This window comes from Stenella coeruleoalba (genome assembly GCF_951394435.1).
Source record: "Stenella coeruleoalba genome assembly, chromosome: 2".
NCBI classification, from domain to species: domain Eukaryota; kingdom Metazoa; phylum Chordata; class Mammalia; order Artiodactyla; family Delphinidae; genus Stenella; species Stenella coeruleoalba.
Window position 1 is genome coordinate 143879701 of NC_137147.1, and position 26441 is coordinate 143906141.

General features: G+C 47.1%; 2 protein-coding genes across 3 annotated transcripts in view; one reads left to right on the forward strand and one right to left on the reverse strand.

Annotated features, from left to right (window-relative positions):
• The window catches only part of CA12 (carbonic anhydrase 12), a 62258-nt gene that overhangs the window by 5383 nt on the left and 30434 nt on the right, over positions 1-26441 (forward strand). The window contains exon 2 of the mRNA XM_079912026.1: positions 2660-2680. Coding sequence (XP_079768152.1) covers positions 2660-2680 — 21 coding nt within the window. The remainder of the gene's footprint in view (positions 1-2659; positions 2681-26441) is intronic.
• APH1B (aph-1 homolog B, gamma-secretase subunit) overlaps positions 1-26441 on the reverse strand; it is a 111192-nt gene that overhangs the window by 4026 nt on the left and 80725 nt on the right. The window contains exon 7 of one of the 2 annotated variants that reach the window (XM_079912027.1): positions 10218-11768. The exons of the other annotated variant lie outside the window; for it this stretch is intronic. The gene's annotated coding sequence lies outside the window, so the exon portion shown is untranslated. Of the gene's footprint in view, positions 1-10217; positions 11769-26441 lie in introns of those variants that run through there. 2 annotated transcript variants of the gene reach the window in all.

Sequence of the window (26441 nt, forward strand, 5' to 3'; positions counted from 1 at the left end):
GTGATAAGTGACTACCAGATGGTTGGTCAGGTAAGTTTTACTGCAAATCATTCCCAAGAGAGAAAGGAGATGTGAGTCTTCCTCTTGCATCAGTACCCTGGTGGGCCGAGAATCTCAGAGGCACTGGGAGAAGCTGGGAGAGAGGGACATAGGAGTTGAACAGTCCCCTCGTTGTGATGTGTCCCGAGACACCCTGAGTCTCAGTTTGGGGTCTCAGGCTCCTCCTGGAGATGAAGAGGGAGGTGTGCCAGCAGGGTAATGAGAGCACAGCTCTGCAGCGACTTTTTAAAAACTGAAGTATAGTTAATGTACAATATTGTCAGTTTCAGGTATACAGCAAAGTGATTCAGTTATACATATATCTATATATTCTTTTTCAGATTCTTTTCCCTTATAGGTTATTACAAGATAGTTCCGTGCATATAGTTCCCTGTGCTATACAGTAGGTCCTTGTTGGTTATTTATGCAACGACTTTTAAAAAAAATTGTATTTTATATCGGAGCATAGTTGATTAAACAATGTTGTGTTAGTTTCAGGTGTGCTATGCAATGACTTTTTAAAACTATGTTTTGCTGTCAGCACAAAGGACTTTTATGAGTGAAGGGTGTGGAGTGGGAAGTGATAGGTGACTTTCATTATATTCCTGGCAGGACCTCTCCTCCACATTGCCACTGCCCCTGGAATTCTAACTCAGATGAGGGTGGCAGCTTCCTCAAAGAAAAACTTTCCTTTGGGGATTAGTTTTCTCCTCTTTATGTACTGAGGTGAACTCTTCTCCAGGCTGTGTTGTTAAGTGGGAAAAAGCAAGATGCAATGCAAAAAGGCGGGGGGGACAGAATACAGAGACCTGTATGTGCAGTCACACTGTGCAAGCGTTCCCATCAGCTGGTGAAACTAAGTCTAATGAAGCAGGGAGTTCGGGTGGCAGGAATCACTTTCACTGTGTACCTCTTGGTGGCTTTTGAGTTTTGAGCCTTGTGACTTTATTACCCATTCAGGTGATGAAATTTGGCTTCTCTAAGATATATGGGAGGCTTTGATCAAGAAGCGCCCTCCCTGACCCCTGGGCCCCTGCAAAAAATCACTGCCTTGTGCTTTGTCTCCCCTGGGAGCACAGCTGCTCTGAGAAGCAGTTGTTCTGACACGGACTCTGAAAAAGGTTTTTTTTTTTTCTAATTAAAAAGAATTTTTTTCTTACAGTTTGAGATATACTTGACACACAGCACTGTATAAATTTAATATGTACGGTATAATGATGTGACTTACATATATCATGAAATGATTATCACAATAAGTTTAGTGAACACCCATCATCTCATATAGGCACAAAATTAAATAGAAAAAAAAATTTTCCTTCTGATGAGAACTCTTAGGACTCTCTCTTTTTTTTTTTTTTGTGGTACGCGGGCCTCTCACTGTTGTGGCCTCTCCCATTGCGGAGCACAGGCTCCGGACGCCCAGGCTCAGCGGCCATGGCTCACGGGCCCAGCCGCTTCGCGGCATGGGGGATCTTCCCGGACCGGGGCACGGACCCGTGTCCCCTGCATCAGCAGGCGGACTCTCAACCACTGCGCCACCAGGGAAGCCCCTCTTAGGACTCTCTTAACATTTTCATATGTAACGTCCAGCCGTGTTAATTATATTTAGCATGTTGTACATCACATCCCTAGTACTTATTTATGACTGGAAGTTAGTACCTTTTGGTCATCTTCATCCAACTCCCCCTGCCCTCACCCACTGCCTCTGGTAGCCACAAATAAGATCTCTTTTTCTATGAGTAAGTTTGTTTGTTTTTGAAGTATATTGACCTACAACACTATGTTAGCTCCTATTATACAACATAGTGATTTTTTTCTATACAATTAAAATGTCACCATCCAAGGATATTAGTTATTGACTATATTCCCCACACTGTACATTTCATATCAGTGACTCATTTATTTTGCAACTGGAAGCTTGTACCTCTTACTCTCCATCACCTATTTCTATCCTCCCTCCATGCACCTCTCCTCTGGAAACCACCTATTCTCTGTATCTCTGTTTCTTTTGTTATGTTTGCTCATTTGGTTGGATTTTTAGATTCCACATATACGTGAAATCATACAGTATTTGTCTTTCTCTACTTATTTCACTTAGCATAATACTCTCTAGGTCCAGCCAGGTTGTCACAAATGGCAAGATTTAATTCTTTTTTATGGCGGGGTAATATTCCATATATATATCTCTATGGAATATATATATATATATCTCAGTTCTTTATCCATTCACCTATTAATGGTCACTTGGGTTGCTTCCATATCTTGACTATTGTAAATAATGCTGCAATCAACATAGGGGTGCATATATCTTTCCTAATTAGTGTTTTGTTTTCTTTGGATAAATATCCAGGAGTGGAATTGCTGGACCATATGGCAGTTCTGTTCTTAATTTTTTTGAGCAACCTATAGATCAATACTGTTTTCCATAGTGGCTGCACCAATTTACATTCCCACCAGCAGTGCATAAGGATTCCCTTTTCTCCATGTTGAAAAAGTCTGAAGTTCTGGGCATCCACCTCCTTTCAATTTCACCCATTTAAAAATAAAATCTGCCATGTTTTCTCTAACTTGTTCAAGCTCAGTTGTACTTACTCGCTTTTTTTCTTTTTCTTCTTTGCAGGATCCAAGTGGACCTATATAGGTAAGTAGAGATCTTAAATACTTTTTTGAGGAGATGACTATTTAATGAGAAAGTCAGAAACTTCTTGATCTGTAGAGGTTATTTGGGGGGGTTGGGGAGAGCAGTTCTGGTATTGTTAAAAGAGGGCACAACGTCCTCTCTAAAGACTTGCTCCACACGGGTCTCAGACAGCTCTTTCTCCAAGGAGCTGAGCCTGCTTTGTGCATTTGAACTGCGAGTCACAGTGTAAGGCTTTCAGATTCCTGCAAACCACCCAGGTGAGGATGCCCAGGTTACCTTCAGACTGCAAGGGCCCTAGGCAGGAGAGTGCCCTTCTCCTCTGGAGGACATTCATTCTACAGTAAACAAAGAATAAAGGGCTCCTTTCTGAAAGTTAGGCTCAGGCCCGAGAACTTAAGCTGCCAGTGTGTCTAGAATTAACTTCTCGTTGCCGTGTTTGTAAGCAAGCAGTGGACCAAGCAGTGATGGTCAGTCCTTAGTGAAAGAGGAATGCTTGTCTTAAATGGAGAGACAGGGACATCAAGTGTGCAAAGAGGTTTCGAGATAAGCAGCTTGAAATCGGCTTAGCTCATGTATTGCAATGAATGGGAAATTTGGTCATCAGCTGGAGCGGGGATGGGGGTCAAGCTCTAGGGTCCACTGGCAAGCGCAGGAATGTTAATAATGACTTGTTTGGGACTGAGTAACGAGGGATGTGCAAGAGACATTGTTATGGGGAGCAGGAGGGTGGAACTAGCCTCACTCGCACAGGAAGGGTGGTGACAGGCAGGGAAGTTGATTACTACAGAGGAAGCAGAATCCAGAGAAAGATCTGATTTGGATTTGCTAGTTAGCCTTTGGATGTTTGTTAGCCCGAGAGGCAGAGAAAAGTCCCTGAGCTAATCAACCAGCTACCTCCAGGCCAAGGTCTCTTTGGCTCTAGCATTGCATGGCTCCACTGCTACTAACATCCCTTACGTACTTATTATGGGCAAGGCACGTTGCTAAGTGGGTGGGTAATTAGAAGCATAGGCTGTGGTCTGTAGATGGGAATTACTTAAAGCTCACAATTCCAAGCAGAATATAATAGGTAATAATAGCAGATAACAAGTAAACGATTCAGCACTCTGATGGTTCAGAGGAGGACGAGAGTGCTAGGGCTAGATGGTCAAGGAAGGCTTCCTGGAGGAAGAGGGTTTTCAACCGGACCTTGGAGGATGGGGAGGATTCAGTACGATGGGAAGGAAGTGCTATTGGCCAAGTTGATGATGGTATCACATGAATGGAGGCAAGAACGAGCAAGACGGCATTTGAGGGAAAACATGTAGAGAAGTCGTTACAGGGGAGGGATGGACTCTAAGGTCAGAAAGATAGGTTGGGTCACGTATTAAAAGACTGCAGCAGGTCTGTAAGTAAGGATGCTGGCCCATCTCCCATCTCCAAGCTAGGTGGTCAAATGAAAAAAGCCAGGTATAGTGTGTATACGTGGCACCACGTGTGTACACTGTAACTTTGTGTTTGCACGGAATTTTTCTAGAAGGATTCAGGAGAAACCGAAACAGTAACGGCCCCTGGAAAGGAGTACTGAGGGACTAGGGGTCAGCTCTGGGAGGGAAGAGTTACTTTTCACTGTCCGTAAAGTTTGAATGTTTATCCTGTGATTGCCTTACCAAAACATGCAAAATAAAACAAAATACTAAAAAAAATGTTTTTCAACAACATTTAGCTAATACTTTAAATTATCCCAAAATACAGAGAGAAAAACATGAGACACAGCAGGCCTTTTTTTTCCCCCCAAAACACTAACATTGTGCAACAGGAAGGCATTGTTGCTGTTCTAAAGGCCTATGTTAGACTTTCTACTAATGGTACCAACCACAGGGTTACTGTGAGGATCGAATGGTGAGATCCATGTGAAATGGGCTGGCACAGTATTGATACTTGTTCTACAGCAAGCACCCAATAAAAGTAGACTATGACTATTATTATCAAGATACATTGTTTTCTTGGAATAGATTTTTACTTCTCTCAAAAATAATAATAGTTTTGTGTCTACACGTTTTCTTAATATGAGAAGGCAATTCGACGCCTGTGTATCTCATCGTTATTTTTTGGAGTTGAATGTTATTTCCCTCACTACCACAAATAAAAGCTTCATGTATGTCCATCTTTTGGTAACATGTTGTTAAAGCTATAACGATTGCATTGTGTCAACAGTATTCTATTCTATTGAGAGTGTTGTATGGACTTCTCTAAGGTGAATATATTTCATTAATAAATATTGTTCTAAATTAAAAAAAGAATCAGGGGCAGCATGGAGGGGGAGGCCAGGCTCTTCCCACTTTGTCCAATGGATGGAGGGGCGGGGCAGGGGGTAATTTGCATTTTAAGGAGAGTAGGGGGTGGTAGGTGGTGGAAGAGGAAGGATGGGAGGGAGGCCGGAAGGTGTTTGGCCTTTGAAGAAACCCCATTCTGTATCTTAACATCCAGTTTACAGTGGCGGCAGTAAGAGGGAAGGGTAGGGCAAGAGACCTGACAAAGGAGGAATTCGTGCAGTCTGGGGATCAGGGCCCCTTGGGCAGGTTCAGTGTGTGGGAGGAGACAGGAGCAGTGTAGGCACAGAACGAAGGTGGGACTCAAGTTCTGGACCTTATTCCATATGGTCTGGAGGAAGCACGTGAGCCCTCGGGGTCTTGCTTTCTCCCCATCTGTGACCTGGGGAAGGGGTTATCCAGATCAGTGTTCCTCAAGCTATGGCTTGGGCTCACCTGCATCAGAATCACCTGGAATGCCTTTCAGATATACAGATTTCTGAGCCGCAGCCTGGATCTGGGGGAGGGAGGGAACCTGAAAAACCTGTCTATTTCAGGTGATTCTTAGGCACTCTGTTAGAGAACCACTGACCAGATGGTTCCCAAGAACTTTCTAGCCTGAGTCAGAGGTAACTTGCCCCACACCTCTTCTACTGGCTTCCCAGGTGGAGTGGAGACACAAGTCACGTCTCCCCAGGGCTCCCTTCGTCTGCGGGACAGCGCCCCTAGGCAGGGCGAGGAAGTTACGGAGAACAGAGAGACACGGTGTCAAGAAGGTGTAGGAGGAAAATCTTACTGCCACTTAGGCATGACATGGTGCTCCCCAAGGGAGGGCCTTTCTGTCCAGCCGCACCGACCAGTCCAGAAGCACTTCTTCCTGACCATTAGCGCTGGCCAGCCCTCTGTCCCTCCTGCGTACAGTTAGAGCAGCTCTTTGCTGAGGAAGCAAAGGGCAGAGTCTAAAGATGCATGGCATGCATGCGGGCGAGCACAGAGGCAAACCTGGTTTTTTATTAGTGAAATGAGCACACGTGATGTGGAGTCAGGTCAGTGGGGGCCAGTGAAGGAGGCAAACAGGTCCAGGCTGGCAGCTGGCACTTGTGCTTGGAGTCACACAAGTAAACAGAGAGCCTGGCATAGGTGCCGGGGGTAGCGGGGGAGGGAAGGATGGTTTCCAAACAATACAGGCTGCATCAAATGGGGCAAGTCCAACCCAAGGCCACATGCTGGTTTTCCCAGGGCGCAGACCTCAGCTACTTTTCACATAGATGCCGCTGAGTCATCCTACTCTGCGGGCCTCTCGCTTCCAGGAACACATGATAGGACTTCTAGAAGCACACGGAAAGAGAACTCGAGCCCCATCCCCTCTCCACACTGACTCACCAGGCTAACCTCCCGGATGGCCCCCTGCAGACAGGAGGACCGTCTGGCAGCCAGGATGGAGCCAGCCCTGCCCCTGAGTGCTCCTCCCGGGTGGCTGGAGCAGCAGCTGGGTACGCGTTGGGATGTGCTGGGTCAGAGCCCTACCCCCTGCAATCAGCCCCAATTCAATCCTGCTGAGCCACCAACTCTGAAATGGAGGGCAACTGCAAGTCAGGCTGACACGTGAGAGAAGGCTGAACTCCAATCTGCTCAAGTGCATCTCTGCTGTTAGAAGGCAGGGTAGCGGTTGCCCTTGGGGTGCGGAGGTGACTGGAAGGAGGGCATATTGGTCACGTTTCGTCCCTTGACACGGGTGCTGTGTTCAGTTTGTGAAAATCCATCAAGCTGTTCACTTACGATACGTGCACTTTTCTGTATGTATATTATAGTCAATAAAAGAGTGAAAAAACTCCAGCTGGCTGGGAGAGTCATCCTTACCCCAAGAGATTTTTCAGCCCTCCCACAAGAAACAACCAAAAAACCCTCAGCGTGTTCAAAATAACAGAGCAACCAAAAGGAGTGACTGTATTGAAGCTAACGACCCAGGAACGCATCACGTGAGCAGAGAACGGACATGGGGCTCCATCCCAGAGGATGCCAGACACTGCTCTGGTGCTCCTCCAGTGTGAGCTAGTTCAGAAACAGACAAATACCACTGTTCATCATTTGGGAGAAATAAGACAAACCGTCGTGGGAGATGAGATGTAAGGGGAAGAGGAAGCCAACCCCCCTCCTGGCAGGTGAATGAGTCCCACTTCTCCCCACGTCAGGGTCTCGCAAGGCATCCACCCCTCCATCCCAGATCGGGGACGCTGGAAAGATGGCAGCTTAGCCTGCTGGTGCTGGGCACCGGGCTCGTAGGCCCTCCTGCCCAGCTTCTTGGTCCCGGGCTCTGTCAGGACTCCCTGTGACCAGGCACTGCCACCTCATTCCTTAACTGCTCTCCTTTCTCCCAGACAACAGACGCTCTGTTTTAAAGAATTTCCTTTGGGAATTAGGAAGGGATCCTCCATTGGAGCGAACCTCATTGGTTCTCCAGGCTCCCACCTCCACCCCCTTCTGTCCAGCATCTGCTGGAATATTAAGTTACTATAAACAAACTATCTCTGGGGTTCGGGACATCCTTCCCAAGCTAGAACAAGACATGGAACACATGCAAGGAAGCTAGGAAGCTTTACTTTTGTAGTAGGCAAAGGCACCGTGTGACCTTCACACTCAAAGGCAGTATAAAAAACAGATTAAATTAGAGCTAAAGGGAGAACTTAGAACAGCAGTTAGGGAGCATGTGCAATTAATAGGCTGATTTTATTACGGAGAACTGTCGTCTTTACCAAAGGTAGAGGCCTGGACAACTCACAATACCCCAGTGACTTCTCCCCCGTTCCCACTGCCATCCTGAGGATGAAGGACAAGAGGCACAAAGGACTCTTATGGGAAAGAGGGAGAGAGAACAAAAAAGGCCAAAACATGTTTTTCATACCAGGGAACTGAATCCCTAACCCCTGTGTCTTGGGGATTTCCCTCGAGGCTTAGCAATCCAACCCGCTGTGATTTATTAAATCTGTGCTATGGTTCCAGTTACTTCTAACTGAAGTTGTGACATCCAGGGTCTGCCTGGATGTGGTGTGGTCTACCCGCGCGTCATGATTTCTCATCTTTCCTGAGTTGCAGAATTGAGGTTTGTGTGTTCTGGAGGATCTTGGCCTGTAGCTGCCCAAATGCCTGCATGTTCATATTCACAGCTGGCCTTACCAGCTGGGTGAAAAACTAGGGAAGCTAGCATTTGTTCCTAAAGGCGGGTGTAGTGTCATGGGGGGCGAGGGACGGGTAAGACAGAAAACCATGAGGAAGAAGTGGAGAGTGGACAAAGCCCAGAACCAGGCAGACCTCCTGGAAATAGCAGCTAGGCCACTTTCTGGATAAATGGTCTTAGGAAAGTAACAACCTCTCTGGAGCTCGGTTTTCTCAACTACAAAATGGGAGCAGTAATAGCATCTACCTCAGTGGCACCTGGAAGGGCAGCACCAACATCACCTGGGGCTTGGGATGCCCTTCCCAAACACTCAGAACTACAAGTGAAACTCATGGGAGGAGCCTGGGAGGAAAAACCCAAACCCTTCACCGCCTGTTCTTTTAGCAGCAAGAAAAGCACCATATATGACTCTGTTAGAAACGCAAATTCTCGGGCCCTGCCCAGATTCACCTCCAAATCAAAAACTCTGGGGCTGGGCCCAGCAGTCTGTTTTAACAAGCCCATCAGGTGATTCTGATACACACTCAAGTTTGAGAAACTCTGCTTTGCTTCACAGTCATGGCGAGGATTAAATAATACACAGAAGCAGGCTCGCAGTGCCTGGCGAACAGTGAGCACGTGTAGCTAATCGTCTTCTTTCCCTTTACTTCACAGAGTTATGGTGGAGTTCTATTAGCTAATAGATGGGGAAATGCCTGGTAAACTCCACAATACCAAACAAACCTGAGTTTTGTTAGAAAGGATCTACTTCTTCGTGCTTTTCTGAACTGCCTGAGTTTTTAACAGTGAGGAGGTATTCTTTTTATATTCTGAACAAACAAAAGGAGTTTCCCTTGTGAGAAAAAAAGTGATTGAGCAAAAAAACCCCAAGGGCGCCAAGCCCTTGTCCCACGGGCGTCACAGGCCAGAAAGTTCTTCCCAGCCTTATCCTTCAGACCAGGGGTCGAGCTGGAGCTCATCGCTCGGGGAACTTTCCTGGCATCTAGGCACCAGATATCTGGTTCCATAGCCGTGGTCACCTCAGCCACGCAGCTGAAGTCACTGGAGCACGCCCTGCCTCCCTGCCCAGCCACGGGGGCAGGGTGCTACTCCCCCCGAGCCTCTGGGCTGAGCCTTGATTTAGGGTTCAGGAGTGGAGCTGGGAAGAAATCTGGAGCTGGGCTACCAGGGCTCTGAGCTACGTAAGTCCAGCCCCGTGCAGGGACTGTCACCCGCCTGGGGCAGAGACAAGCCTTGGAACTGCAGGCTGAGAGTTGGCTGGCGAGAGCTGGGAGGGGGTCCTGCCAGGGGCTCCGTCAGGCCTCTGGCTGTGCTCAAACTTGCCCTCTCTGCTTCATGCTGGTCTCAAGCCCCAGGCATTCAGAAGCCAGTTAAAGCCCTTGGCAGCCCATCCCCAGCAGGGGGAGAGAGAGGAGCCCGTGGGGTAAACCAGCTTAGAAGAAAGATTGAAAGCAAAAAGGCTGAATTCAGAGCAGGTGTGTGAAGGCGCCCCGGGCAGAGACTAGAAGGTCTCGTTTTCCACGGAGAATGGACCAGAGATTGTCTCAGCAGGCTCCACGTCTCCTTGAAGGGAGCAGGGGCCCTCTCTCCTGGTCTGTTACTGTCTTCCTCTGCAGGGGCGGCCACAGGGGTGAAGGGTGCAGGCACGACTGCGGAGCCCAAGAGCACAGCCAGACTCTTCCTAGGGTCACACCGCATGGCCAAGAAAGAGAGCCAGGGAGTGTTCTAATTTCATACTTTTACATGTAGCTGTCCAGTTTTCTCAGCACCACTTATTGAAGAGGCTGTCTTTTCTCCACTGTATATTCTTGCCTCCTACCAAACATAAAATAGCTAGCTAGTGGGAAGCAGTCGCATAGCACAGGGAGATCAACTCGGTGCTTTGTGACCACCTAGAGGGGTGGGATAGGGAGGGTGGGAGGGAGGGAGACACAAGAGGGAAGAGATATGGGAACATACGTATATGTATAACTGATTCACTTTGTTATAAAGCAGAAACTAACACACCATTGTAAAGCAATTATACTCCAATAAAGATGTTAAAAAAAAAAAAGAGAGCCAGGACCTGCTGTGGACAAAGACGGTATTTCATTGAGTCTCAGATGCAACTTTTTTATTTTAGCATCTCTGTAAGTGGGATATATCTTATAATCCACGGCATCTAGAAGCAATGAAATATGGTAGCTGTTCCACAAATACCAAGAAGCACCCTGTTCGATGCTAAGAGCACAGAGAAAGGAGCTGAAATGATTTAATTGATCAACAATTAAATAGTGAAACAGTAGGGGCAAGAAAATGTAAAAATAATGGCTAGTATGCATGCTGTCCAACACAGCATATAGGAATGATGGGGAATCATATTAGATTTTGAACTGTAACTTCTTTCAATTTTCAGTCAAGCCACAGTTCACTTACACTTTTTAGTGGTGTTGGACCAGTATGACAAGTATTTGTAAACAAAATAAATTAGGTGCTTTTTTTTTTTTTGGCTGAGACACATGGCTTGTGGGATCTTAGTTCCCTGACCAGGGATTGAACTGGGCCACGGCAGTGAGAGCACCAAGGCCTAACCACTGGACCGCCAGGGAATTCCCATAGACGGGCTCTTTTTCTTTTTTTTTTAACTCACAGAAGTATTCCTTTAAGGAACAAGCTTTCCAGTGACCTGGCAAACATTTAATTTTTGCCAACCAGGAAGGAACAAATACGAGCTGCCACCTCCTCATGTCCATAAAGGTTGACTCAGGACTGACGTAACTGTCCTATGTGACAGTTTTGTCATTGTTAGAGATTTCAGTAATTAAAACGGGAAGCAGAAGCTTAGGTTACTTTCCTTATCAAAACTATGTTCCTTGGAGCCGCAATATTATGATGGTTTTTGTGCTTTTGTACGTTGCATGTCTTAAGCTGAGTGCAGTTTAAGGGATCCTTTCTAATTACAGGAAGGTACTTCTTTCCTTCAACACTGTGATCTGACCTGTGACAAATCTGTACTATACACTGTGTAAATGGCTAACAAGTCAATTGCAAACCAACTGAATGTACAAACCCTAGTGCTGGTGCTGAAATCTCTTCAGAATAGTCATCATGATCTCAAAGTTTGTTTCAAAATTTGCAAGCATCAAGTGTCAATCAAAACTGAAGATGAAACACTAATGAATGTTGAATTCTCATGCTTTAGGTGGACTTCCTTATTAGAGTTTTTGGTTCTCTGCAATTTTTACCGTACTGTTTCATTTAAATTTCCTACATGCTAACTTCATTTGTGCGACTGAAATAAAATTGCAGTATATAAAAAAAAAAGAACTGGCATGACTCTAAATAAAATGGCTCATTTAGCTCATCTTAACTTTTTAAATGTTTGTAATCATTAACTTGTGACTAGATCAGCTGTATGAGTTCTGGGTGAATAGGAGACCCATGCAGATCTCGTAAGGATGCCCGTGGTTAGCTTCAGGGCAGATGGTCATGCTGCCCCCACCTTTTGGGACAGTTGGCTTAGAAAGGGCTCCTTGGTTATGATGAGGGTGAGACTTGCTTATAGCAGGGAATGGTGACACTGGCAAATGGCGCCTGCTGCTTTTGTAGGGAGGCCTCTCCTTGGTACTCCATCTTCTGGGAACTGCACGAGAAGTGGAGAAAGGAGAAAAGGTGACTGTGAAGGTTGTGGAACAAAGAGGTTTTGTAGCGGGTCTGAGGCAGTCATGCAAATGACTGTTTCCCCTTTTGGCTTTGCCCACCAGGAAGCCCAGAGGCAAACTGGTGATTCCAACGTGAGTAACTGTCTATTCTCCTATGACCTGCAAATCTAAAGGTTCTTCATTGATAGTGCCCTTCGAGTTTATAGGTGTTTTTCATGATCCTGAGCCAAAATGTTATACAAATAAATTTCTGGAATTATTACCTAGAAGGGACCTGAGAGTAATGGTACCCTACACATGCATCACTCTTTTATTCTGCCCTCCTCCATGGATACCATTGTTTAAAAGGTTTAACAAATTATTAATGAAATAGTTAGTTCTCCCATTTGTTATTAATCAAAGACAGATCTGAAAACCAATCAAAGTTTTTAGTTAGCCCAAGATAAGGATTCACATTTATTCCATAAACATTTATAGAGTAAAAACAAAGTGCCAAGTATTAGGCTAGGTGCTGAGGAAATGATGAATAAGGCATGAATAAGACTGAGAATCTGGGAGGAGACAGTGAATTAGGCCTTACAAAGCAGAGAGATGAACCACAGAAAAGAGTGCCCTCACTTGGGAAAGGATTAGAGAAGGCTTCCTGGAGGAGGTGATGTCTAAGCTGAGACCTGGAGGACATGGAAGAGCTAGCCAGGCAAAGGGCAGGGGTTGAAAGAGCCTTTAGGGTTAAGGGACAGACTGTGCAATGATCACCTAGGTTGGCAGGTTCTGGGCACTACCAGGGACCTCAGTGAGGAGCGCAGGGGCTGGGGAGATGGACCAGGGCCAGAGTGAGGGGCCCGTGAGCTGGCTAAGGACTTGGGACCTCATTCTGGAGACAGCAGGGGGACAGCTGGAGCGTTCTAGGTGGAAAGCTGAGATAAGCCTTTTAGAAGGATCACTGTGGCTACAAAGTAAAGAGTGAATTGAGTGTGATACATGGAAGGAAGGGGGCCAGATGCAGGAGAGGGGGATAGGGGTCTGAACCACGGGAGGGGCAGTGGGGGTCCTGACCTGTTGATATAACTCAGCCAGAAACGTACGCTATCTAATGTTGCAACTGGCAGGAGCAGCCTGATTGTACATGAGAGCCCATCTCTGTTGGGCTTCGTGAAGTATTCAAATCAGCATCCAGGCTGCCACTGCTGCCTAGGTGGGACCCTAGTGGGGAGCACTGATGTGGCCAAGCCCCACACTCATTTACAGATGAGGCGAGGAAAGCTCAGAGCTGTCAAGTGGCCCAAGCATGAGAAGCTGAGCCAGGACTGGAATTTGTGTCTCCTGATTTCCGTCTCGTGTATTCTCCCAGCCATCTGGTGGATGCTCATTTTATGCCAGGCATTGTGCACCCTACACGACGCATCACAACACGGCGCAAAAGCCATTGAGGAAATGCAGTGAGTTTTTTGAAAAAGTAAATAATATAGACTTGCCAGAAACAAATTATGCCAAATTAACTTGCTTTTCTTCCCTACATCAGAGTAAAAGCCTTAGTGGTTAAAGAAAACACAACAGACTTAATACCTGTTGACATAAATAAACATTTGATATGGTTCCTTGTGACACACTCAAGGGAAATGTAGATCAAAGACCAGTGTGGTTGCCAGGGAAAAAAATCAATACAGTCAAGTCATCGTTACTGTAGGCAGCACACGGCTGGGAGAGATGTCAGAGGTCCTACAGGGACAGTAATGAATCAACACCGTTTTCGGATTCTTGGGAGTAGGATGGACAGCTGAGGGAGTGTGGTGGTTGGAATCAGAAAGATGAGAGTTGGAAGGAAGAACTGGGAATAGACACACGTAAGTGAAGAAGAAAAGCAGATCAAAGAGAGTGGGTGGATCTGGGGGTGGGGAGAAGGGCAGGAAGTAGCTCCTGGTGAGGAACACCGTGCGAGCGCAGCAAGACAGGAGCCCCAGCAGAGACTGAATGAGAGCTGCCTGCCCCGTGCTCGGTCCTGGTGATTCAGGAGAGGTGTATGCACGCATTTACACATGCACACGTATGTGTGCTCGCATGCATCCACGTTCACGTGTATCTACATTCTTAGATGTGTCCACACCTCCGACACTCACACCTCCATCTCCTACACCGTGAACTTGGAGTGAGCCTCTCCGCCGGTTTCTGAGCTACGGGAATGTGTGTTGACATCCCACTGCCTGGAGCGGAGCTTGGGTGAGAACTTACAGCCACCCCTCAGTGCTTCCTTTTGGCAGTTTCCCAAGAGCCTCCCAGCTCTTGATGAACCTTCTGGTGTAATGCTTAAATGTCTCTATCAGCAAGGATGGAACAGGGAGTGCCCCAGCACTGAGTAAAACTGAGCATGGGAGGTCTGCAGGGAAGACTGGGTGTGCAAAGATGTCCGGTCAGAAACCTTGTTACGCCGTGGGGAAAACAATGGAGAACGGCAGGACTTTGATGCTCTTCCTTCACTTAACTGCCTTGAGAAGCATAGGATCCTCTGGGGTTAATAACCAAGTGCTCACTCTCCAGCGAAGGCTAATGTGCTGAATGATCACTGGAGAATGTTTTCCTCCCTGGTGGTTTTTGAGCACGAGCCTGCTGCAAGCAAGGCAGTGTTCAAGGGGTACGGGACTGAGCAGGAGCCCCTTCTAGCCCCAAGGGGGGTTATCTAGAAGGAGAACATATGCACACCATGTGGGGAGTGACAGCCTCCCCTGAGGGGCTGCTCGGGCAGAGGCAGAGAGCCCAGTGCAGGAGAGGTGCTGAGGAAACATTTGTTGAGGGAACGAGGAAAGAATGGTTTGTTTCTCTGTTTACTTTTGGCTCTGGGAGTGAGGGAAGGCACCAGGGAGAAGGTGGCACTTGATCTGGGATGGCAGGATTTCAGAGGTGAAACCAGTCTGAAACGAAATGCCACATCACCATGCATATCTCATTAGAAGTAAAAGGAGCCAGGCAGGGAGCCCTAGATTTGTTTTCCGGAGAGGTGAAAAGGAGAACTTGCTCTAAAATGTTGGAAAACAGCCCCTAAGGGCGGGGTGGGGGGGCGGTGGAAAGGAGGAATTGAGACAATTCCATTCAGAAGGGCCTGGGAACCAGCATGTCTTGTAAGTCCATCACAAATAGACACTACGCTACCATGTTTATTCCTCCCGACAGCCCTGGGGGCCTGCCGGGTGGGTACTGCCACTTTCATTTTGTAAGCGAGGCTCAGGGAATCTAAGAGAGATGTTCAAGGTCACACAGCCAGTAGGTGGTGGAGCTGTGACTGGCAGCTTGGCCAATGGCTCCAAAGCCCTTGACCTTCCCACTGCACTTCACACCCCTCTGGAAGGGAGACAGAAGTAGCCTGGATGGGGACTTCCCTGGTGGCGCAGTGGTTAAGAATACACCTGCCAATGCAGGGGACATGGGTTCGATCCCTGGTCCGCGAAGATCCCACAGGCCGCGGAGCAACTAAGCCCGTGCGCCACAACTACTGAGCCTGCGCTGTAGAGCCCACGTGCCACAACTCCTGAGCCTGTGTGCCACAACTACTGAAGCCCGCGTGCCTAGAGCCCGTGCTCCACAACAAGAGAAGCCACCGCAATGAGAAGCCTGCGCACCGCAATGAGAAGCCCGCGCACCGCAACGAAGAGTAGCCCCTGCTCTCCACAACTAGAGAAAGCCCGTGTGCAGCAACGAAGACGCAACACAGCCAAAAATAAATTAATTAATTAAAAAAAAAGAAGTAGCCTGGATGAACTGGATGAAGGCTTTCAGGTGTGAGAAGAACCATCAAACAGCAAGTTTTCCCCCTAAAAGGGAAAACTGAGGGAGCAGCTTTAAATAACAGCAAAAGCGCTATAGGTTAGATATCAGAAAGGACTTCCTCTTTGTGAAAGCTGGTAAGTGAAGGACGGGCTCAACAGCAGGCCAATGTTTAGAGACTAGCCAGCCTCCCTTAGGTCAGGTTCCCCCGTGGGTAGCTGCAGAAAGCTCACGTCTTTTACCAGATCCCCTCTTTCTGTTATTTCCAGACCCCCCAGGAACGTTTACAAGGTCACAAATCTCTCCATTGCTGCTTCTCCCCTCTAGCTCTGGACCATCGCCAGGGCTTGTCTGCTGGTCCCCTCTCACCACCTCATAACTGCTGCTGCCGCCCAGGCTCTGGACCCTCCAAAGGCTGCTGCTGGGGAGAATGTGAGGGTCAGGGTCAGTGGCAGCCTGGCTGTTTACTGACGCTGTGACTTTGGGCATATTACTCAACTTCTGTGCCTCAGTCACCTCATCTGCTAAATGAGAACATAGTGCCTCTGTCGTAGGGTTGTTACGCAGATTAATTAATACCTGTTAAGCATATAGAATGGGGGTTGGTGAACTATGGCCCATGGGCCAAATCCAGTCCACCACCTGTTTTTGTGAATAAAATCTTCTTGGAACACGGCTACACTCACCTGTTTACATATTCTCGATGGCTGCCTTTTTTTTTTTTTTAAACAAAAGCAGAGTTGGGTAGTAGTGACAGAGATCATACAGCTCACAAAGCCTAAAATATTTGCTATCTGGCCTTTTGTAGAAAATGTTAGCCAACCTTTGATATAGAATGATGCCTGGCATGTAGTAAGTGCTCATTAAATGGTAGCTTTGGGCTTCCCTGGTGGCGCAGTGGTTGAGAGTCCGCCTGCCGATGCAGGGGATGCGGGTTCGTGCCCCGGTCCGGGAAGATCCCACATGCCGCGGAGCGGCTGCGCCTGTGAGCCATGACCGCTGAGCCTGCGCGTCCGGAGCCTGTGCTCCGCGACGGGAGAGGCCACAGCGGTGAGAGGCCCGCGTACCGCAAAAAAAAAAAAAAAAAAAAAAAAAAAATGGTAGCTTTAAGAAAAACAACAACTCACTAGGCTTTGGAGTTTAACAAAATTTGACTGAGGTCCCAGGGTGACGCAGGCAACTACAGCCTAAGAGGAAAGTCAGATGTCTCTGTCATCAGTACTCCCCGAAGGCAATGATCGTCCCTGTCCCTGGGGGTTTCCTACCATCAGGATGTACGCACCAGTCTTGCTCTCCTGGCCTGGAGACCTGACTGTGTTTCCCCTCCCCTGAGGTTAGGCCTCCATTCCTCTTTCCTGCCCCAGGATGACTGACAGAGAGAGCACCTCATTCTTTCTAGAAGAACACCCTCTGCAATGTGTGATCTGCTGCGTGGCCCAGCCGAGACAATCACAATAGTCCAGGGCTTCTCTGCCTCTGCACTGTTGACATTTGGGGCAGGATAATTCTTTGTCTGGGGGCTGTCCTGTGCCCTGTGCGATGTTTAGCAGCATCCCTGGCCAGCCATCTACCCACTGAATGTCAGCAGCATTCCCCCTTATGACACCAAAAATGTCTCCACAGACGTTGCCAAACATCCCGAGGGGACAAAAATCACTCCTGAGCACCACTGGCTTAGTCTGAAATAACACCACAGGTGAGGCAACAACCTTCCAGTCCAGGACAGCTAAATCCATTATTTTAGAAAGGCAGTGCTCTTCGCAAGGGCACAGACCAGTTAAAGACGCACCCTATTTGGATCACTGGATCACTAGACAGAACGCTTGGCACCTCAGCCTGAAACGCCAGCACTTGGACTGTTACAGCCGGGGCTGAGCTTTCACAGAAACGCTGGGTAGTTACCTGCCTCAAGTCTGGGTCACTAAGAGGGCTTATCCAAGTGCTCTGTCCTGCAACAGGGGGAGTGGGACAAAGTTTTGGTCCCTCCCCCAGAATGCAGAAAATGCTTATGGACCTCCCCAGCTGCCCTGCCCCTTCCCACATGAAGATTTTCCATCCTCATCCGTTTTTTACATTCTACTCCCCCTCAAGTGACAGGAAGAAACTGCTAGCAGCTTTAAAATAACAGTCTATTCACTGATTCACTTATTCTTTTGACCAATCCTTAATGATTCCCTTTGTGGGCTGGTCACTGGGGATCAGAGACAAGCAGGACACAGCCCCTGCCTTCCATGCACTGAGGGTTGAGCGGCAAGCAGGTGTGTAAACAGGTAATGACAACGAAACAGATTAAGTCTTGTGATAACGTACACTGACCCTGGGGACACAAAGGTGGGGCAGAATTCCTACATTTGGGGGTGACGGTGGCTGTCAGGCTTCCCTGAAGAGCTGATTCTTGAAAGATAAAGGAGTTAGCAGGGCAAGGAGAGTGCGTGTATGTTTACGTGCATGGTGGTGTGTGTTTTAGGGATGAAAATGGCATTCCGCTGCAGGCAGCAGAGCTCTGAAACCAGATGAGAGTGTGGGATGCAATCAGAGAATCAGGATGGCAGCAGCTCAGTGTCTGAGAAGTGGTAGGGAAAAGATTCTCCCTGCGTCTGTGAGCAGAGGCTCCGACAGCTTTCGTTCCAGACTATCTTTTCAAAGATGTTTATGTAGCAAGTCATCTTGTATAGATAAGGCAGTGTCTCCTTCCAGGGCAGAGAGCAGATCTGTTTGCTGTCCAGTAAAATCATGTCTCTCTTGGAGGCAAAGGTTGGGCAAGTTTGCTAACCACCCCCTTTTACACGCTGGGGTTTCCTAAGCTGAGAGGGACGCTCCTTATGCAGAGCAGCTTGCAAGTGGAGGCGTTACAAGGCCCTGGTTACATCACCCTATGGAACTGGGGCTTGAGAAACAGCTGCAAATGTCACTCTGCTATCCCTGTGAGTATTAAACTGTCCGTCTCTGACTCAGCAGTCTCGTGTCTTTACCAGCATCCGTGAAACTGTGGCAGGCTAACTTGTTAGTCGGGGTGAAGTCTTAAGACTCCCACCCCCACTTTGTGACACACGGTAGTAGGGGAAGCAAAGCCTAGAGAGGGGGGTGGGATCATGACGGGCTTGTGGGCTGCACTCCAGACCTTGGGATTAAGCCTGAAGGCCTGAGGAGCCACTGAAGAACTTTCAGCAGAGAAACATCTGGATCTGGATCTAGCATAGGGAGTGGAGGGCTGGAGAAGCAAGGCCAGTGAGGCCTACAGACATGGAGCTATGCATCTGAACAGGGCTATGCCAGTAGGGGCAGATGAAGGCCAAGTTTAAAAGAAACTTAATTTGGTCCTTGATAGCTTTTTTTCCTGAACTGGGAGTCAATCCGGATAATTCAGTAAATTTATTTGTGGCATCTCTTTAGACCTTTCCTGCTCTTGACATTTCTGAAGCATACAGACTAGATATCACATAGCATGTCCTTCCATTTGGGTTTGTCTGAGGGTTTCTCATGAGATTCAGGTTGTCCATTTTGGCGCGAAGAATACAGTATATACAGAAGTATATACTGTTATTATATATTATATATGTATACACACATATCTCTATACACACATATATTCACAATGGAATATTACTCAGCCATAAAAAAGAATGAAATAATGCCATTTGCAGCAACATGGATGGACCTAGAGATTATCATACTAAATAAAGTAAGTCAGACAGAAAGACATGTATCATATGATATCACTTATATGTGGAATCTTCAAAAAAATGATACAAATGAACTTATTTACAAAATAGAAATGGACTCAGACATAGAAAACAAACTTATGGTTACCAAAGGGAAAAAAGGGGGAGGATAAATTAGGAATTTGGGATTAACAGAAACACACTACTATATATAAAATAAACAACAAAGTCCTACTGTATAAAACAGGGAACTATACTCAATATCTTGTAATAACCTATAATGGGAAAGAATCTGAAAAAGAATATATATGTATACACACACACGTATACATATATGCACACACGTATACATATACATACACGTATACATACACACACCCACACATATACACATACACAGCCACATATACGTATACACACACACGTCTCCGTACACACCCACGTCTATGTACACACACACGTCTCCGTACACACCCACGTCTACATATACACACACACGTCTATGTATACACACACGTATACATATATACACACACGTATACATATATACACACACACATATATAACTGAATCATTCTGCTGTACACCTGACTCTAACACAACACTGTAAATCAACTATACTTCAATTTTTAAAAAAAGATTAAAAATAAAGAAAAAATATCGTCCTAAAAAAAAGACTCCTAAAAGAGTAAAATTGTTACATCTCTGTGCCTAAAAATGGGGCCAAAGGAAAGGAAGGAGTGAAGTGTGATTCCCAGCCTTTGGGGGGTGGGCGGTTCTATCAGCTGAGATAGAGAACCTCGAAGGAGGTGGAGGAGGTTTTGGAAGGAGGAGGGTGACAGAGGAAAGGATGGTAGGTTTGGTTATTTTTCAAATTATTTGTTTGCTCGTCTGCCTCCCCCTACAGCCACGTCTGATTTCAGGAACCCATGGAGCATCCAATGGGGGTGGCCAGTAGGCAATGGGTCTGGAGCTCAGGAGGAAACCCCGACAGGGCAGAGGTGGTGCTGAAGCCACGGGAGGGGATAAGGTCACCCCAGGGGAGTGTAAATGAGAGAGAAAGAGAAGAGCCAAAAGGACAAAACCACAGGGAGAGCTGACATTAAGGGCAGGTAGCTACAGAGAGCTGAGAAGGGGCAGGAGAAATGGGAAGATAACTCAGACAAAGCAGTATCCCCCAGAAACCCAGAGAGGACAGGTTCAGAAATGGGGTGGGGTAGGGGGGGAGGCACTGGGGCCAAGGGCTGCAAGACAAATGAGGGCTGAAGAGTCTATTTGAATCCAGCGGGATGTGGGCCTGGAAGCAGTGAGATCTGAGCAGGAAGTGGAGATGCAGAAGTGACCGGACGATGTTTGGTTGCAAAGAGGGGGTGAGGAATCAGAGCAGGAGGGAAGGGGAGGTTCTCGTCCTAGTAAATAGATATCAAAGTCCACAACTAAATAGCTTGTTCAGGGCCGCATCCAACTTAGATATGCAGGACGGCCCCTGACCTGTTGTCTAGCCACCCCATCCAGTCTCGGGTCCTCACTGACAGCCTCACACGTTTCACAAAGATGAGTGCTGAGAAGGTGGATGGGGGAGCAAGGGAGAGAAGAGCAGCTTTTTGGCAGCAGAGTCAGTCTCTCTCTCTCTCTCTCTCTGCCAGGGAAGCAGCGGGTCACTAGGGCAGCCTCTGCTCACATTATTTGCTCTCCCATCAGTTTCCTTTTGCTGCCAGGGAACATTGCTTCATCACCTTGCATGGAACACGCCTTTATTATCATGATTATTTGAAGTTTTCTCTCTTCATTCAGAAGCTTGTTACAAATACTAGCCTCATTGTCCCCCAGACCCTTGTCTCCAGGAAACCAGGCTGTATTATCTCCAGCTTCCTTTCGTGCCAGCTCTGTTGACAGTTTACTTTCTAAAACCCACACAAGAGGAACGTGAATGCTTTATTTCAGTCAACAGCTATTTTATAGCAGAGAATAGCAAGTTAACTGCAGTCAAATATTTAAAATACAGCAAAAAGCAATCCTATGAAATGAGAAACACATGTGATACATCCATACAATGGGATACTCTTCAGCCATAAAAAAGGAATGAAGTACTGATACATGCTACATCATAGATGAACCTTGAAAACATTATACTGTGTGAAAGAAGCCAGACACCAATTGTGTGATTCCATTTATCAGAAATACCCAGAAGAGACAAACCTATAGAGACAGCAGGTAGATTAGTGATTGCCAAGGGCTGGGGGGAGGAGGGGAAATGACTGCTTAGTGAGTGTGGCGTTTCCTTTGGGATGATGCAAATGTCCCGGAACTAAACAGTGGTGACAGTTGTACAACACTGTGAATATACTAAATGTAATTAATGGTAAATTTATGTTATATATATTCTGCCACAATAAAAAATTAATTACTTTGGAAAAAAGAAACCCTACCTTGACACCAGAGAGCAAAAAGCCCTGGCTCCAGCCCCAACGGTGTCGATGTAATGAAGGCTTTCTATCAGCGACTCTTAACTTCGGCCGCACATCAGAATCACCTGAGCAGCTTCTTAAAGCCTCCTGTCTCTGGACACCACCCAAGACCCATTAAACCTGATCTCTGGGGCGGGGGCCAGGGGCAAACTTAGAAGCTCTAGGAAGCTCCAGTGTGCAGTTAGGGATGAGAAATACTGTGCTAGACCAGTGGTCCTCAGAGTGTGGTCCCCAGACCAGCAGTACCAGCATCACCTGGGAATTTGGTTAGAAAGGCACATTCTGGGACTGCACCCCAAACCTTTTTTTTTTTTTTTTTTTTTTTTTGCCATACGTGGGCCTCTCACTGCTGTGGCCTCTCCTGTTGCGCAGCACAGGCTCCGGACGCGCAGGCTCAGCGGCCATGGCTCACGGGCCCAGCCGCTCCGCGGCATGTGGGATCTTCCCGGACCGGGGCACGAACCCGTGTCCCCTGCATCGGCAGGCGGACTCTCAACCACTGAGCCACCAGGGAAGCCCACAAACCTTCTGAATTAGTAACCCTGAGAGTGTTTTAACAAGAAATTCGTGTTTTAACAAGTCCTCCAGGGGATTCTGATACACACCAAAGTCTGACACCAACTGTTCTGAGTCTAGACCAAGTAAGATACAGAGACTTTTCCTCAACCAATGAGTGTTTACTGAGCGTCTACTCTAAGTTTGCTTCTGTGATAGATGTGAAAATACACAAAGTCACCTCAGGTCTCCTCAAACATCTAGTTGGTTAGATTCCTGGGAAAGAAGTTGTATGTTAAAATGAGCTGAGCTTTTTTATGGCTGAACAGTGTTCCACTGTAGGCGTATACCACATTTTATTTATCCCTTCATGTCTTGATGGGCACATGAGTTATTTCCACCTTTCGGCTATTACGAGTAATTCTGCTATGAACATTGGTGTACAAGTATCTGTTTGAGTCTCTGCTTTCAATTCCTTTGAGTATATGCCTCAAAATTCTACTCTAGGAGTAGAATTGTCAGGTCATACGACAATGCTATGTTTAACTTTTTAAGGAATCACCAAAGTGTTTTCCACAGCGGCTGCACCACCAGGAATGTTCGTTTGGGATGATGGAAAGAGTTCTGGAAAGGGCTAGTGATGATGTTTGCACAACAGTGTGACTGTAATTAACACCACCGAATGCACTTTAAAATGGTTAAAAATGGTAAATTTTATGTTATGTATATTTTCACACACACACACACACACACACACACACACACACAAAACATTAAAGACATGAAATGAGCCATGAAAACAGATTTAGAAAAGGAAGTTATGTTCCTAATGGTCAACATTGAAGAAAAATGACCTCAAACACCATAATTATGTTTCCATAATTACACATATAACAGTGCATTAAAAAGATGGTGTCTGCAGTTCATACTATTCAGACGTGGTCTTTGCCTGAGCTTGGAGAAAGAATATTCTTAATATTCTTTTTTTAGGAGGGTAGGGCAGGATGTCGGGTTCTTCTGGGGACTTCGTGTGCTTACATCGACCAAAATTCCTTTGTGAACAAGTCAAAGAAGATCAAAGAGAATAACATGTACTGAGCACTGACAGGTGATGGGCCTGGCTTGGTTTCCCTACTGGGGTTAGGCCGTTACCACCTTAGCAACTTGTCTAACCTATTAGTGGCCTGTTGTTGTTCAGGAACCCTTTGCTGAGCACGTTGATGTGCAGGCTCAGTGGGAGGAGTCAGGGATACAGGAGTGAATGGGACGAGCTGAGAGCCCAGTGCGGTGCTTCCCAACCGTCAGTCAGCGTCAGCGAGCGCTGAGTCACCCACTGGGCTCGTTCAATGACAGATGCCGGGCACCACCCCCAGAGTGTCTGGGTCAGGGTGTCTGGGGGCGGGGGGGGGAGGCCCAAGAATCTGCATTTCTAACAGGCTCCTAGGTGATGATGGTGGTGGTGATGCTTGTCCAGGGACCACGCTTTGAGAACCACTGGTCTACTGGGTAGAAAGTATAAAATGTTATTTTGATAAGTGTAGGTGCCTCTAGGAAAGAGAAGTGTAAAGGGCTCCACAGGAGCATCGAGGGTGGGGAAACACTTGGCCCTGCCTTTTGGGGGAGTGAGAGGGGCAGGGAGAGGGTGTTTCTGGGAGCTGGGATGCAGCTTGGTGTGTCTCAGCATTGCTGCAATAAAAAGGGGAGGGGAGAGCAGGCTCAGAGGAGTCCAAAGAGGTGGGCAGAGCTTCGCCACAACGAACGCTCTCTAAGGCAACAGGACCTAAGAGGGTGCCAGAGATGCAGGAGCAAAAGCAAACAGTTGTCACCATTTATCTTTGGCATCCTGGAAACCTCACCCTCCTCCCTATAAAAGCCTTTCCTCCAGAAAGGACCTGACAAATGCCTGGAAGCCAAAGGGTAAATGACCGCAAAGCCTTTTCTTCTAGCTACACCCATACCTCCCCTCTCCTCTCCACCCCAGCAATATTGGAAGGGGATTACTGGAGGGGGAGGGGCCCTCTACGTATGGCAAGATGGAGGGGAAGGACTTCGCAAGGTTTAGCAGAGAGCTGAGCTGGCGGCCCCAGTCCTGCAGCTCACCTCTTCTCGCTCCCCAGCCTGCACTACGGGCCCCACTGCCATGGCTAAAGCAGAAAGGATGCCAAAGAGTGGCTTGGGAGGAATTTACCCTTTCCCAGTCTCCTCCCTCTCAAGTCGACCCAAACAAATATTGAAATAATAAAGAGAAAAGTTTGATATAAAGTATGGCTTAACAGCATCTTTAGAAAACATTCCTATTTTTCTTGATCTGTAACAGTAAAAACCAAGGAAGCAGAATGGGCCTGCTATGGCAGTCCAGCTTTAAGCTTTGTAAATAGTAAGTAACACTGACTCTCCAGCCCTTGCTCTGCCCTGTCTCTGATTCACTTGTAATATTAACAAAGAAAAGGCTTCAACGCCAGTTTGGTTCCTTGACCCCTGTTTGTTTATAATAAAACCATAAGACATCACCTGTCAATCATCAACCCACCCCTCTGCTAGCCTCCTCTCCTTCTGGGCAGGATCTCGGGCTTTATGGCCATGCCTCTCCACTTGACTGTCAGGGAGACAGGCAGAGTCAGCACAACGTGGCCCTGGGCTCAGGGGGCAAGAATCCAGCCAAGGCAGATGCTGTGGGAACCCCACACTACTGATCAGCTGAACCCACTGGACTTTTATGGGAAGCCATGTGTCTTTTAATCAACTTCAGAAGTGAACTGCAGGAGCTGTCAAATATATATAAAACATATTTTAACAATGTGACTTCTGCATCCTAACAACATCCTCAGAATGTGTGGCATTGAGATGGATTTAGAGAGGATACAGAGGCTGCCTTCCCTTCTGAATGGGGTCCTGTGGCTTAGCTGTGTTCTCTATGGCTCCAGCCACAGGACCACGAAGGATGGGTGACCCCCCAGAGAGAGCTGGGTCCCAGCCCCCTGAAAGGAGGACCTTTCTAACAGACGGAGTAGTGTACCTGAGCAGGTGCTGAATGACTTCCACTCAGCCTTGTTGTAGGGCAGCACCCAGCCTGGCCAGGGGGAAGCCAGATGAACCCTGGGTTCATTCTGAGTCTTTACATCACATACACATAAAATATACAAGCTCTCTGTTGCAGCAGGGTCTCTGAGTGCTCTGTGCACTCCCTTTGGAATGCCATTCCCCAGGTTTGACTCATGGTGGGCTCAGTCCCATCCTTTAAGTCTCAACTTTAATGGTGCCTCCTCTGAGAAGCCTGCCTGCACCACCCGGTCCACAGTGGTCCCTCCATTTTTCTCCATCATAGCCCTTGCTTATTTCCTTCATAGCATTGACTGCAGACTGGAATTATTTTACTTATGTATTGGTTTTCTTATCCGTAATTTATTATCAGGCTTTTCCACTGGAATGTAAGTTCCATGAGGACAGAGACCAGATCTGTTGTGTTCTCCACTGTATCTTCAATACTAAATACAGTGCCTGGCCCACAGAAGGCACATCTGTTGAAGAAATGAATGAATGAACTTCAAAACTAAATAGCACTCCAAGGAGGGTATTTAGCAATTTTCTCTTTTATTCAACATTTGAATATTCATTTTTAAATTGCAAATATAATCTATTTAATCGTGTATTCAAATTTGATACACAATCTGTGATCATTTTCATATAAGTATACATGGCCAGACTGGGGGCATTTTTATTAGAGTCAGATCCCCTTACAAAACAAACCTTGGGGACTGACCAAAAGCTTTTTTCTTTTTTTTTTTTTTTGCGGTACACGGGCCTCTCACTGTTGTGGCCTCTCCCGTTGCGGAGCACAGGCTCTGGACACGCAGGCTCAGCGGGCATGGCTCACGGGCCTAGCCGCTCCGCGGCATGTGGGATCTTCCCGGACCGGGGCACGAACCCGTGTCCCCTGCATCGGCAGGCGGACTCTCAACCACTGCGCTACCAGGGAAGCCCGACCAAAAGCTTTTATTATACGAAAACTTTGACTGTTGGTTAAAAAAAAGGTGTGTCAACATCTAGAATGTGTAAAACCTTGCCACTGTGGTTTTATCCATTGGGGCAAGTTTTGATCTGACTGCATTTCGGTAGCCAGTCTAAAGAGACAGGCCCTGGGGATGGTGGCCCAGGATGGGCTGCCTAGGCGTTCACATAGACACTGAGGGCTCTACCCCAAGAGTGTGGCTACCACAAATGTCAGGGGCGCCAGGTAGGTCTGAGGGACAGACTTAGGCCCCAAAAGGTAAAC